Source organism: Ranitomeya imitator, chromosome 2 (assembly GCF_032444005.1).
Source record: "Ranitomeya imitator isolate aRanImi1 chromosome 2, aRanImi1.pri, whole genome shotgun sequence".
NCBI lineage: Eukaryota > Metazoa > Chordata > Amphibia > Anura > Dendrobatidae > Ranitomeya > Ranitomeya imitator.
In genome coordinates this window covers 164,025,348-164,039,491 of record NC_091283.1, presented here as the reverse complement: position 1 = coordinate 164,039,491, position 14,144 = coordinate 164,025,348, and the positions used below count along the sequence as shown (strand labels likewise).

At 49.7% G+C, this 14,144-nt stretch overlaps 1 protein-coding gene across 2 annotated transcripts; it reads right to left on the bottom strand.

Moving 5' to 3' along the window:
* Nucleotides 1-9,089: 9,089 nt before the first annotated feature.
* On the bottom strand, nt 9,090-11,901 carry LOC138662301 (ring finger protein-like). Of its 2 annotated transcripts, none has more exons than XM_069747764.1 (2): nt 11,765-11,901; nt 9,090-10,148 (listed from the first exon to the last, which is right to left on the bottom strand). In XM_069747764.1, the coding sequence occupies exon 2, from the start codon at nt 10,090-10,092 to the stop codon at nt 9,124-9,126; it is 969 nt and encodes a 322-aa protein (XP_069603865.1). In that variant the 5' UTR covers nt 10,093-10,148; nt 11,765-11,901; the 3' UTR covers nt 9,090-9,123. The 2 variants fall into 2 exon arrangements, with proteins under 2 accessions (XP_069603865.1, XP_069603864.1); XM_069747763.1 differs by lacking the exon at nt 11,765-11,901 and adding an exon at nt 10,784-10,920.
* Nucleotides 11,902-14,144: the final 2,243 nt, after the last annotated feature.

The window sequence follows — 14,144 nt, the reverse complement described above, 5'->3', positions numbered from 1 at the left end:
AATACTAATGACCCAGACATTAGATATCAGTTCTGCTACAGATCACCTCAAGTATACAGGAGTTTCCATTGGGGAGAGAGTGCCATCTTGTGGGCACTTACGTATCTACACAATTTTGAATCGCAGCCGCTATTATTATCTGCAAATTATGGATTATAATCGGTGGTGTAGATACACTGAGGAGCCAGATAGTACAGTACCTCCTATCTCATCTGCTCGGTTCTCCGCCATGCTTTACACTGCATCATTTCCTGTAGAGAATCTCACTTGTATTAGGCTCTAGTCTGGGCAGTTGTTTTTTTGACGCAGCGAAAAACCTCTTTAGGAAAATCTTCCCTTTTTGGGTTGTTTTATCAAGCATTTTACAGAGATTTATTTTCCAATATATGTTTTTCTTGCTTTTGTGGGGGGGGGGGGGGGGTTCAGAGGTTTATTTTTGCAGTGGACCAGCCCCAAGAAAAACCCCTCAATGACGTCCAGAAGGAAGTGTAGGGGCCCCAGAACATGGGCACAACCTGGGGCCCCAGAACATGGGCACGACACCAACTTGGGCCCCAGAACACAGGCACGACACCAACTGGGGCCCCAGAACACGGGCACGACACCAACTGGGGCCCCAGAACGACGATGTGACGACACCTGGGAGCAGGCGGGGTGGGTCAGTCACACACTGGGGCCTAAGGTGCTGGTGCCGCTGCCCTACACTGGTTATGTTGGCACTAACAGCATTAGCTATAAGGCGGTGCCCAGGAGCGCCCACATGGGCCCTCCACCTGTGGAGCCAGCAGCGGGGCCCTCTGCAGGCAGGAAAGGCTATAGGGCCCCGAGTGGGCGTCACCTGTAATGTTCGCAGATACAAACACCTCATATTTCCTTATTGCGGCCGCCTGTGCTGCCCCCCGCCACACAGCGTGAGACCACAGTGCCCAGACTCTACCCAGTGAACACTCAGCTTTCCCAGACACAGCTGTACCCACGCAGGACCCCGTCACTACACGCACCGAGCCTGGATACTCACTGTCCACTCCCGGCACACTTCTCCTCAGGCGCCGCTTTATTTCGCTCTCCTCAGTCTCCTCTCAGCTGCTGGGAGTCAAATCAGCCGCTTACTAACAGCGACCAATCAGAATCCAAGACTCATACACTCAGTGCAGGACAGAATAACAAAGCTGAACTCTGATTGGCTAATGAAGTCATACCAGACCGTCCATTCAGGGAGCTTCTTCTTGGACTCTGTCATCTCTTCACACCGCCTCCAGGACAGGCTGCTCTTGGTTAAGCCCCCTGTCAGTCATGTATCCATGGCTCCTTGTGAAGATTGGTGTCTCCTGCACTACTGTGCCAGTGTAACTGATGGTTATTAGTGATGAGCGAATATAATCGTTACTCAAGATTTCTCAAGCACGCTCGGGTGTCCTGAGTATTTTTTAGTGCTCGGAGATTTAGTTTTCATCGCCGCAGCTGAATGATTTACATCTCTTAGCCAGCATATGTACATGTGGGGGTTGCCTGGTTGCTAAGGAATCCCCACATGTAATCAAACTGGCTAACAGATGTAAATCATTCAGCTGAGGTGAGGAAACTCGGGAGGACACCTGAGCATTTATATTCACTCAAAACTAATGGTTATGTATCATAGGCAGACCGCATCACACAGGATAGGATTAGATACATGGCTCAGCAGACAGTATCACACAGGATAGGATTGGATACACGGCTCAGCAGTCAGGATCACACAGGATAGGATTAGATACACGGCTCAGCAGACAGTATCACACAGGATAGGATTAGATGCACGGCTCAGTAGACAGTATCACACAGGATAGGATTAGATACACAGCTCAGCACACAGTATCACACAGAATAGGATTAGATACACAGCTCAGCAGACAGTATCACACAGGATAGGATGCACAGCTCAGCAGACAGTATCACACAGGATAGGATTAGATACACGGCTCAGCAGTCAGTATCACACAGGATAGGATTAGATACACGGCTCAGCAGACAGTATCACACAGGATAGGATTAGATGCACGGCTCAGTAGACAGTATCACACAGGATAGGATTAGATACACAGCTCAGCACACAGTATCACACAGAATAGGATTAGATACACAGCTCAGCAGACAGTATCACACAGGATAGGATGCACAGCTCAGCAGACAGTATCACACAGGATGAGATTAGATACACGGCTCAGCAGACAGTATCACACAGGATAGGATTGGATACACGGCTCAGCAGACAGTATCACACAGGATAGGATTGGATACACGGCTCAGCAGACAGTATCACACAGGATAGGATTGGATACACGGCTCAGCAGACAGTATCACACAGGATAGGATTAGATACACAGCTCAGCAGACCGTATCACACAGGATAGGATTGGATACACGGCTCAGCAGACTATCATAGGATAGGATTAGATACACGGCTCAGTAGACAGCATCACACAGGATAGGATTAGATACACGGCTCAGCAGACAGTATCACACAGGATAGGTTTAGGTACACGGCTCAGCAGACAGTATCACACTTCACAGGATTAGATACACAGCTCAGCAGAAAACTATGTTATTATAAAGCTGAATACATGACGGGGGTTGTAGTCCAGTGCCAGGTGCGCTCTCTGCCCCTCCCGCCCGGACACAGTATATAATATTCATCTAGTCAGACATCATGGAGGGATTACACGACAGCCTCCCAGCGCGGGTCTGTATAGAAACGAATACAATGACATATGATCTCCTGTTACATTGTTAATGATCAGTAACCGAAAGCCACAGGTAGAAGATCCGCAGAACCACAGTACAACCTCAAATGTGCAACTGAGGGGAGAGGTTCTGGAGAATTTTGTGAAAGGCCCTGACCGCGTGCTCCACGATGGTGGACCTTAGTCCATAGTTGTCTCCTCCAGATAGGAGGACGGTCCTTCAGATATAACCAACAGTCCTCATCATCAGCACCATGTCAGCGGAGGCGGAGAGTGATACTTCGCCAGATGTCCTACGTTGTACAGTATGCTTAGAGGACTACCGACCCTACGGACCCCTGAAGCCTCGGATATTGCCCGTGTGTCTCCACACATTCTGTGAAGGCTGCCTGGAAAAATTAGGGGTGGACAACACCTACAGCATCTCCTGCCCAATCTGCCGAGTGTTCAATGATATCTTCGGAAAGGATGGCATCCAGGCACTGCCCATCAACACCAGGGTGCCCTACTTTGAGACCATAGAAGAGGAAATGGAAGAATCAGATATCCTGTCCTTCATTGACCCTTCTATTCCGTCTTGTCCTGTGTGCGGCAGTATCACCCTCTTTGCCCCTTTTGGTTTGGAGGCCGATATAACCCAATGCCATACTTGTCAGTGGGTGAGTGTGGAGGTCATGGAGTTTGAGAAGACTGTCCCACCTGCTTCGGACACCATGGACATCCAGATTGACAGAAATGGACCAAGGGCTAAGTCTAGGCCTCCATCCCAGAATTGTGGCTCCGAGGATCGAAAAAGGAAGACTCTGGTGGGAAGACTTCTGGGCTACTTGAGGTGAGTTATATCAGGTGGCAGGTTCATTAGGCTTCACTTATTTATGACTCGAGATCGAGTATACGATGACTGGAGCCCTAGTGCGGCATGGTGTACCCACACATTCACCAGTATTGCTGCCCCCCGGCCTAAGTAGATGGGCTATAGCCTTCATATGGAGGCTGCAGCCCAACGCCACTCATCCTACTACATCACGCTAAGACTCCCCGAAGTATGGTAGTATGAGACAGGCTCCTTCCCTCCCTCACTCCATAGCAGGGTAACTTTTGTATAATATTTTGTAATTAAGCAGTAACATTTGGGTAAAATGTAACCATTGTAGGGTTTTTTAATCTAGAAAATTTGGGTAAAACTTTACATTGTCTTTCAAGTTAGAACAATTTGGTAATTACTACTACATCTTTTACACGAGAAAATGTTGGTCAAGTTTGACCTCATCTTTCAGGCTAGAACATTTTAAATAATGGCAGACATAAATAATTGTCGATATACTTTTGTAAACTGACACTTTATTGTTCAGGAAACGGTTTTCGTCCCGCTAATGTGCACCTGCCTTCCCGGGGGATGAAGACGGAAATTCTGGGGAAGACAGAAATTGAAAGAACACTTCTTGCTCCGATGTGATTTCATCTGGTCACCACGAAAAGAATTCCTGATAAATATTGGACACTGTCGTTGTTATCCTAAGCACCGTCCATTCAACCAACCATTATCATTTTATACATATTTTATTTTTAGAAAGCAACCAAAGATTTCCATTCTTAGCTAGACTTACTGAGCAGTCCTCCAAAAAGACACGTGGTGGAAATTCTCCCAACAGATTTCAAACTTTGCTCCTTACAAGGTAACTCCAACCTTAAAGGCCTAGGATGTGTAAAGATTGCTGAAGGTTGGACCTCTTCATTCTCAGGACTCCAGAGGTCGAACCCTCGTTAGTGATCAAGTGATGGCCTGCACTAGCACCCCCCCCTAACAAGATCACTCTTACTTTTAGCTACTTGTTGTGAGAGGTCATCCCAGCCCCTGTCCCTTTTACCAGTACTGGATTGGAAAATGCACATGATCTGAATGATGTGAATAATTAAATGATACAGACACTAAAATATTTTTGTCTTTCTCTGCTGTCTTTGTGTTGTGTATAACGCTGATGTCAAGGGATCTCCTCCAGTATGCTTCCTGTAGATGTACGGCTATTCCCCCTCACAAAAAGTCTCTTTCCTTTCCTGCAGTCACCTGAAGTTTGCACAGCGCCTGTGACATGCATGCTGCTGCAAAGCCTGCGTCTCCTCTCCTGTGCCAGTGTATCCTCTTCTGTTCTCGTGTCTCCTCTCCTGTGCCCGTCTCCTCTTCTGTGCCCGCGTCTCCTCTCCTGTGCCCGTCTCCTCTTCTGTGCCCGCGTCTCCTCTCCTGTGCCAGTGTCTCCTCTCCTGTGCCAGTGCCCCCTCTTCTGTGCCCATGTCTCCTCTCCTATGCCCACGTCTCCTCGCCTGTGCCCGCGTCTCCTGTGCCCGCGTCTCCTCTCCTGTGCCCGCGTTTCCTCTTCTGTGCCTGTGTCTCCTATGTCCGCATCTCCTCTCCTGTGCCCGTGTCTCCTCTTCTGTGCCCGTGTCTCCTATGTCTGCGTCTCCTCTCCTGTGCCGTCTCCTCTCCTGTGCCCGTGTCTCCTATGTCCACGTCTCCTCTCCTGTGCCCGCGTCTCCTCTCCTATGTCCGCGTCTCCTCTCCTATGTCCGTGTCTCCTCTCCTGTGTCCGTGTTTCCTCCCCTGTGTCCGTGTCTCCTCTCCGGTGTCCGCGTCTCCTCTCCCGTGTCTCCTCTCCTGTGCCAGTGTCTCCTCTCCTGTGCCCATGTCTCCTCTCCTGTGTCAGTGTCTCGTCTCCTGTGCACGTGTCTCCTCTGTGTCCGTGTCTCCTCTCTGTGCCCATGTCTCCTCTCCCATCTGCGTGTCCCCTCTTCCGTGCCTCCTCTCCTGTGCCCACGTCTCCTCTCCTGTGCCCGTGTCTCCTCTCCTATGTCCGCGTCTCCTCTCCTGTGCCGGTCTCCTCCTGTGCCTGCATCTCGTCTCCTGTGCCCGCGTTGCCTCTCCTGTGCCCGTGTCGCCTCTTCTGTGCCCATGTCTCCTCTCCTGTGCCAGTGTCTCTTCTGTGCCTGTGTCTCCTCTCCTGTGCCCGCATCTCCCCCTTCTGTGCCCGCGTCTCCTCTCCTGTGTCCGTGTTTCCTCTCCTGTGTCCGTGTCTCCTCTCCTGTGCCCGCGTCTCCTCTCCTGTGTCCGTGTTTCCTCCCCTGTGTCCGTGTCTCCTCTCCTGTGCCCGCGTCTCCTCTCCGGTGTCCGCGTCTCCTCTCCCGTGTCTCCTCTCCTGTGCCAGTGTCTCCTCTCCTGTGTCAGTGTCTCGTCTCCTGTGCACGTGTCTCCTCTGTGTCCATGTCTCCTCTCTGTGCCCATGTCTCCTCTCCCATCTGCGTGTCCCCTCTTCCGTGCCTCCTCTCCTGTGCCCACGTCTCCTCTCCTGTGCCCGTGTCTCCTCTCCTATGTCCGCGTCTCCTCTCCTGTGCCCATCTCCTCCTGTGCCTGCATCTCGTCTCCTGTGCCCGCATCACCTCTCCTGTGCCCGCGTTGCCTCTCCTGTGCCCGTGTCGCCTCTTCTGTGCCCATGTCTCCTCTCCTGTGCCAGTGTCTCTTCTGTGCCTGTGTCTCCCCTTCTGTGCCCGCGTCTCCTCTCCTGTGCCCGTGTCTCCTCTCCTGTGCCCGTGTCTCCTCTCCTATGCCCGTGTCTCCTTTTCTGTGCCTGTCTCCTATGTCCGCATCTCCTCTCCTGTGCCCTTGTCTCCTCTCCTATGTCCGCGTCTCCTCTCCTGTGCCCATCTCCTCCTGTGCCTGCATCTCGTCTCCTGTGCCAGCATCGCCTCTCCTGTGCCCGCGTCGCCTCTCCTGTGCCCGCGTCGCCTCTTCTGTGCCCATGTCTCCTCTCCTGTGCCAGTGTCTCCTCTTCTGTGCCTGTGTCTCCTCTCCTGTGCCCGCATCTCCCCCTTCTGTGCCCGCGTCTCCTCTCCTGTGCCCGCGTCTCCTCTCCTGTGCCCGCGTCTCCTCTCCTGTGCCCGCGTCTCTCCTGTGCCCGTGTCTCCTCTTCTGTGCCTGTGTCTCCTATGTCTGCGTCTCCTCTCCTGTGCCCGCGTCTATCCTTCTGTGCCCGTGTCTCCTCTTCTGTGCCTGTGTCTCCTATGTCTGCGTCTCCTCTCCTGTGCCCGCGTCTCCTCTCCTGTGCCCGTGTCTCCTCTCCTGTGCCCGTGTCTCCTTTTCTGTGCCTGTCTCCTATGTCTGCGTCTCCTCTCCTGTGCCCGCGTCTCCTCTCCTGTGCCCGTGTCTCCTATGTCTGTCTCCTCTCCTATGTCCGTGTCTCCTCTCCTGTGCCCACGTCTCCTCTTCTATGCCAGTGTCTCCTCTCCTGTGTCCGTGTCTCCTCTCCTGTGCACGCGTCTCCTCTCCGGTGTCCGTGTCTCCTCCCCTGTGTCCGTGTCGCCTCTCCTGTGCCCATGTCTCCTCTACTGTGCCAGTGTCTCGTCTCCTGTGCACGTGTCTCCTCTGTGTCCGTGTCTCCTCTGTGCCCACGTCTCCTCTCCCATCTGCCTGTCCCCTCTCCCGTGCCTCCTCTCCTGTGTCCGCGTCTCCTCTCCTGTGCCAGTGTCTCGTCTCCTGTGCACGTGTCTCCTCTCCTATGTCCGCGTCTCCTCTCCTGTGCCCGCGTCTCCTCCTGTGCCCGCATCTCGTCTCCTGTGCCCACGTCATCTCTCCTGTGCCCGTATCGCCTCTCCTGTGCCAGTGTCTCCTCTCCTGTGCCCGTGTCTTCTCTCTTGTGCCAGTGTCTCGTCTCCTGTGCACGTGTCTCCTCTCCTGTGCCCGCGTCTCGTCTCCTGTGGCTGTCTCCTCTCCTGTGCCCGCGTCCTCTTCTGTGCCCGTGTCTCCTCTTCTGTCCCTGTGTCTCCTCTCCTATGTCCTCGTCTCCTCTCCTGTGCCCGCATCTCCCCCTTCTGTGCCCGCGTCTCCGATTCTGTGCCCGCATCTCCTCTATGTCCGTGTCTCCTCCATGTCCGTGTCTCCTCTCCTGTGCCCACGTCTCTTCTCCTATGTCCGTGTCTCCTCTCCTATGCCAGTGTCTCCTCTCCCGTGCCTCCTCTCCTGTGTCCGCGTCGCCTCTCCTGTGCCAGTCTCTCCTCTCCTGTGCCCATGTCTTCTCTCCTGTGCCAGTGTCTCGTCTCCTGTGCACGTGTCTCCTCTCCTATGCCAGTGTCTCTTCTGTGCCAGTGTCTCCTCTCCTGTGTCCGCGTCTCCTCTCCTGTGCCCATGTCGCCTCTCCTGTGCGTGTCTCCTCTCCTGTACCTGTGTCACCTCTCTTGTGCCCGTGTCTCCTCTCCTGTGCCAGTGTCTCCTGTGTTCGTGTCTCCTCTCCTGTGCCCGCGTCGCCTCTCGTGTCTGTCTCCTCTCCTGTGCCCGCTTCGCCTCTCCTGTGCCTGTGTCTCCTCTCCTGTGCCCTACACATCATTTGTACAATTACATAGTACACTAATTCCAATACACATACAGCAAGCACCTAGAAAACTCAGAAGAGCATGAAGTATCTCCCCTGGGCTGAGGTGGCTGATGACCAGAGAACTAGCCCATAAGAAACTATGTAGACGTTACCCAATACCATGTAATAATACAATAGAGCTATAGACCAGCTTCATGGAGGCGGTGACCTTGGGTAATGTGGTGACACAGTGCATGGCCGATAAGCTTATAGTCAGAGAAGAAATCAGATTAGGTCTGGTTCAGAGGACTACTCCGCCTGAGCGACTGCGCACTCACAGTATACTGATTATTACACACATCTACACAATATATGTTCTTTTCTCTTTTTTTGCAGCTGCCCTGGGTGGACTGCGAAGACGGTGGTAGTTCATGTTGCCTGTATCACGATTTCCTGTCTGGGCGATCACTAATGATCACATGTAGGTGCAGACATTTCTTTCTGCTAAAACCAAACATTGGCGCTCCCTCTAGTGGTGACAGCAGGTATCCAGTCCTTCACCTTACAACTCTTATGATGAGTGAATGGAAGCAGGGGATTTGGAGCTGAACTGATGTTAATCCACTCAAGTTTTTTTTTTGGAAGGGTATTCTGATCTGATAAAGTGATTGTTTTTGCTACCAAATGCCACCAATTTATGATGTGTGGGACACCGGAGACTGAAAACAAAAGGCCACGGCGCAGCTTTAGCACTGCATTTGCGCTCTTGCTAAAATAGAGGTAGGACCCCCAACGATCATGAAGTAATGGCAAATCCCATGCCCAGAATACCCCTTTAAGCTGCCACCATTACCTAAAAACATTAGGATGCTCCTTGGTATATAAATCCTGAAATTGTTAATAATGTTGCAGGATGGTGCATAGAATAAAGCAGTCCTGAGGGTGGACAGCCGCTTGCAGACTAGGGTTTTCTGTTATCTGACACATGGGTTATCCCAGGAAGCCTGCCACTCATGGAAATAGCGCTAATTAGTTGCATCTTATCCATTGACATTTTTTATTTTGTCTTACTTCCCCAACATAATCAATAAAATAAAGATGAGAATCGGCAAAAACAGGAACGTAAAGCAGAAAAACTCGGCAAAAAGCAAAATCACCAAAACAAAAAGATACAAGCAGCGGCAGCGACGCTCGAGCTGGGTCAGCTTGTTCATTAACCTGTGTGGATTCCGAAGACAAGGCGGGAAGGGGAAAAGACGCCCGGTCCGAAAACGCTCGTGGAATCTGTATTCCAGTGACCCGCAAAGTCCAGGTCTCCTGACAAGTGGCTGTGGTGGGACATAGTCCTGCTGAACGCAGACACCTCCGCTTTCCATCATCTGCTCCTGCATCTTACGGACCTCCCATTCCAACATGGGTGTCGTCTGCCGACAGATTGGGCAGGTTACCCGGCAGAGGTTGGCATGGTTGGCCGTGTGGACCATGGTTTTGATACAATTGTCACAGAACACATGGTTGCAGTTGAGTAAAGACTGCTTGTGCTTGGTAGTATCATATAGCTCAGTGCATATGGGACACTCCTGATGGTCCTCCTCTAGAAGTTGGGAAGATTCTTCTGGCTCCTTAGCCTCGTTTCCTTGCAGGTCTTCATCATCTTTGACCTGAGATCCAGAAGAAATTTTGGGCAAATCATAAAGCACGTCAACCCCATGACTGTCCACTGGTCCACATTGGGGACTTACATCTCCAGTGATGGATGCACGTGAGGCGCAAGGGTCAACGCTTAGAGCTTCTATGTCGATCTTACAGGAATCATTAGTGAGTTCTCGCTCGTTGACAACTGGTGGTCCCTCACAAGTCCTAGGAAAGTTTTCCATGACCTCAGAGCTTTGATCTGCTGTCTTTTTGGCCAGCTTGGTATCACAGACATCTCCACAGGTCACTACCAGTTTGGTCATTATCGCAGAGTCCTGAGGTGAAGATCTCGCTTCCTCTGCTATGGTCGGGTCTCCATATTCAGCTCTTGGCTCACCCATCCCTCAGAACAATGGAGCTCGTTGTAGGAACCGGGCCTGGTTCTTCATGATGGGACCTGCATGCAGAATGTCAATTAGAAGGGTTGTACAGACAAGTGTGCAGCGGCCGTTCACCTCAGACTGCCGCTTATCTCTGCATTTAACATTCCTGATCCTCCTTCCCCCTCCATCAGTCTCGTCAGTTGGGGAGAAGTCGGAAGACCCCCATAAACATTAGCTGGTCAACGGGCCCATCCGACAGCAATTTGGGAACTTTTAGTTATATCTGCAGCTAGAAAAGCTGGGTGATATCTATCCAAAATGGCCGACCTTATTAGTAGCCTTCATCCGGCTTTCCCAGACTCCTGAATGGCAAAATGCAATTATCACTCCCGAAATTCTCAAATCGGATTTGCCTTAAAGGACAGAGGGAAAGCTGGGTGAAAATCCTCTATACTGGCAGCCATATTGGATTCCTCCAGAATTTGGAGGAAGCAAATTGATTAACACTGTACTGTCAAAAACCCAGCTTTCTCAGAAACAGATATGGACAAACTGAAGCTTAATTTCAACCCATCTCATGCTATCCCTAAAATGCACCCTAAAGGATTTTGTCAGCCCCTTCAGGGGCGAGGGTCCTGACATTCTTACAGATATCCGGCAGATGAACAAAGTCTTCTACACCCCCACATTCCCAATCCTTAGGTCTTACCTCTTCAGAGATTTTCCTGAACCCTCTTGTCTCCCCCAATTAGCAGCTTCACATCCAGAGCCTCCAAGGTGTTATGGCTGAGCCAGACCCTGCTCTGTCCTCCTCACTCCCAGTACTGGCAGCAAACTGGAGGAACTGGTCTGTCCACATTTATCACAAGCCAATAGCAGCTGAGAACCAAACCTGAGCTAAGAGCCTACAGAAGGGGCAGGAAGTGGGGACATGCCCAGGAGGTGTGAGACAAAGTCAGACACTGGGGTCTACTGCAGGGCAAGGTTATTGCTGTACTTTGGGGGTACTTTATACCTTTCCAATTTATATGTCCAAACATAGCACTTTCCTGCAAGTTCTTGAAAGGTAGAAGATCCAAGAGCAGTCCCTTCTAAAGCTTTCTATGCTTCAGCACCCTGTGGCACCCCAGCTGTAAAACTACAACACCCAGCATGCCTTGACAGGCAAATGTACCTGCCCTAGCATCTTCCAGAACTGAGGAACAGGATGCATGGGGGGAGTTGTCCCAATTATCACCTATTATATGGATATTAGATGATAATTAGCCATTGCAGCCCCCAATAATCACCCCAGGAACCAGGCATGCACCAGACAATAAGAGGGGCAGAGTTTCCATGCCCCCATATCCTCCTGCATTGCATCTCCTGTATTCATTAGCTGCCTACTTGTAAAGTAAAAGGTAAAGAGATAGGAAACTGCTGCACCCTTCACTCCTGTGTCTACCACCCACCTGCTGAGTCCAGTCCTGCGTGTGCACTGTCTCTTTAAGTTCTCCCCCCAACAGCTGCAGATTCCGATATCACACTGGGGCTCATCCTACTATAGTCAGCCTGGAATGGCTGACAACAGAGGACAATAGCATGACCAGCTGCACAGACAGGTTTAGTATCTCCTTAGGTTATCTGGAGGAAACATGTCTTACATTGGGCGAGACTGAACCAGAAGCGCGAGGCCGCAGCCGGTTCTCACCTGTAACAAGCAGTAGAAATATCCACCCCGCTCTGCTTGGAGGGTGAGGGGTTATGTTTGGAAATTACCAGGGCCGGATTTAGGAGGTGGGTGGACCATTTTGGAGGGAGGCCCATTTTTCAAGGTGCTGCAATATGTAATGCAAAAACACAAAATGAAACGAACGCAAATTTATTTACAAAAATCATTTACACAGAGTAATTCAGGTAAAATCATTCAGTTTTTACAATCCAGGTACTTTCCTTGATTTTTTTGTGCTGCAAAATCACTAATGATGTCAATAAAGTCCAATTCACACAGTAGATCTGACCTTGTCAACCCTTGAAGGGCGTTAAAGATTAAAATATGTATATATGTATGTATATTGTAGAAATTTGGGCTATCTATATCAAAGACTTCTGCTGGGCTCTATATGTCAGAGGCTTCTGCTGGGCTGTATATGTATGAGAGGCTTCTGCTGGGCTGTATATATATATATATATATATATATATATATATATATATATATATATATATACTAGATTGTGGCGGCCTCGACCAATCAGAGAGCCGGGATTTCCAGGACAGACAGACAGACAGAAAGACAGACAGACGGAAAAACCCTTAGACAATTATATATATATATATATATATATATATATATATATATATATATATATATATATAGGGCTTCTGCTGGGCTGAATATATATGAGGGACTTCTGCTGGGCTGTATATATATGAGGGGCTTCTGCTGGGCTGTATACATATGAGGGGTTTCTGCTAGGCTGTATATATATATGAGGGGCTTCTGCTGGGCTGTATATATCAGAGGCTGTTTACCTGTATATATCAGAGGCTGTTGCTGTGCTGGCTGTACATGTATGAGATGCTTCTGCTGGGCTGTATATGTATGAGAGGCTTCTGCTGGGCTGTGTATGTATGAGAGGCTTCTGCTGGGCTGTATATATATGAGGGGCTTCTGCTGGGCTCTATATGTCAGAGGCTTCTGCTGGGCTGTATATGTATGAGATGCTTCTGCTGGGCTGTATATGTATGGGATGCTTCTGCTGGGCTGTATATGTAATACTCAGTTTCTTCCTGAAAATGATTGCAAACACAAATTCTTTGGTATTATTATCTTCATTTAATTTGTCTTAAATGAAAAAACACAAAAAAGAATGAAGCAAAACATTGATCATTTCACACAAAACTCCAAAAATGGGCCAGACAAAAGTATTGGCACCCTCAGCCTAATACTTGGTTGCACAACCTTTAGCCAAAATAACTGCAACCAACCGCTTCCGGTAACCATCAATGAGTTTCTTACAATGCTCTGCTGGAATTTTAGACCATTCTTCTTTGGCAAACTGCTCCAGGTCCCTGATATTTGAAGGGTGCCTTCTCCAAGCTGCCATTTTTAGATCTCTCCACAGGTGTTCAATGGGATTCAGGTCTGAACTCATTGCTGGCCACCTTAGAAGTCTCCAGTGCTTTCTCTCAAACCATTTTCTAGTGCTTTTTGAAGTGTGTTTTGGGTCATTGTCCTGCTGGAAGACCCATGACCTTTGAGGGAGACCCTGCTTTCTCACAATGGGCCCTGCATTATGCTGAAACATTTGTTGGTAGTCTTCAGACTTCATAATGCCATGCACACGGTCAAGCAGTCCAGTGCCAGAGGCAGCAAAGCAACCCCAAATCATCAGGGAACCTCTGCCATGTTTGACTGTAAGGACCGTGTTCTTTTCTTTGAATGCCTCTTTTGTTCTCCTGTAAACTCTATGTTGATGCCTTTGCCCAAAAATCTCTACTTTTGTCTCATCTGACCAGAGAACATTCTTCCAAAACGATTTAGGCTTTTTCAGGTAAGTTTTGGCAAACTCCAGCCTGGCTTTTTTATATCTCGGGGTAAGAAGTGGGGTCTTCCTGTGTCTCCTACCATACAGTCCCTTTTCATTCAGACGCCGACGGATAGTACGGGTTGACACTGTTGTACCCTCGGACTGCAGGGAAGCTTGAACTTGTTTAGATGTTAGTCGAGGTTCTTTATCCAACATCCGCACAATCTTGCGTTGAAATCTCTTGTCAATTTTTCTTTTCCGTCCACATCTAGGGAGGTTAGCCACAGTGCCATGGGCTTTAAACTTCTTGATGACACTGCGCACGGTAGACACAGGAACATTCAGGTCTTTGGAGATGGACTTGTAGCCTTGAGATTGCTCATGCTTCCTCACAATTTGGTTTCTCAAGTCCTCAAGACAGTTCTTTGGTCTTCTTTCTGTTCTCCATGCTCAATGTGGTACACACAAGGACACAGGACAGAGGTTGAGTCAACTTTAATCCATGTCAACTGGCTGCAAGTGTGATTTAGTTATTGCCAACACCTGTTAGGTGCCACAGG

Excerpts from the sequence above, each read along its gene's own strand:
- LOC138662301 (XM_069747764.1), bottom strand. The coding sequence starts at position 10,092 with ATGGGTGAGCCAAGAGCTGAATATGGAGACCCGACCATAGCAGAGGAA.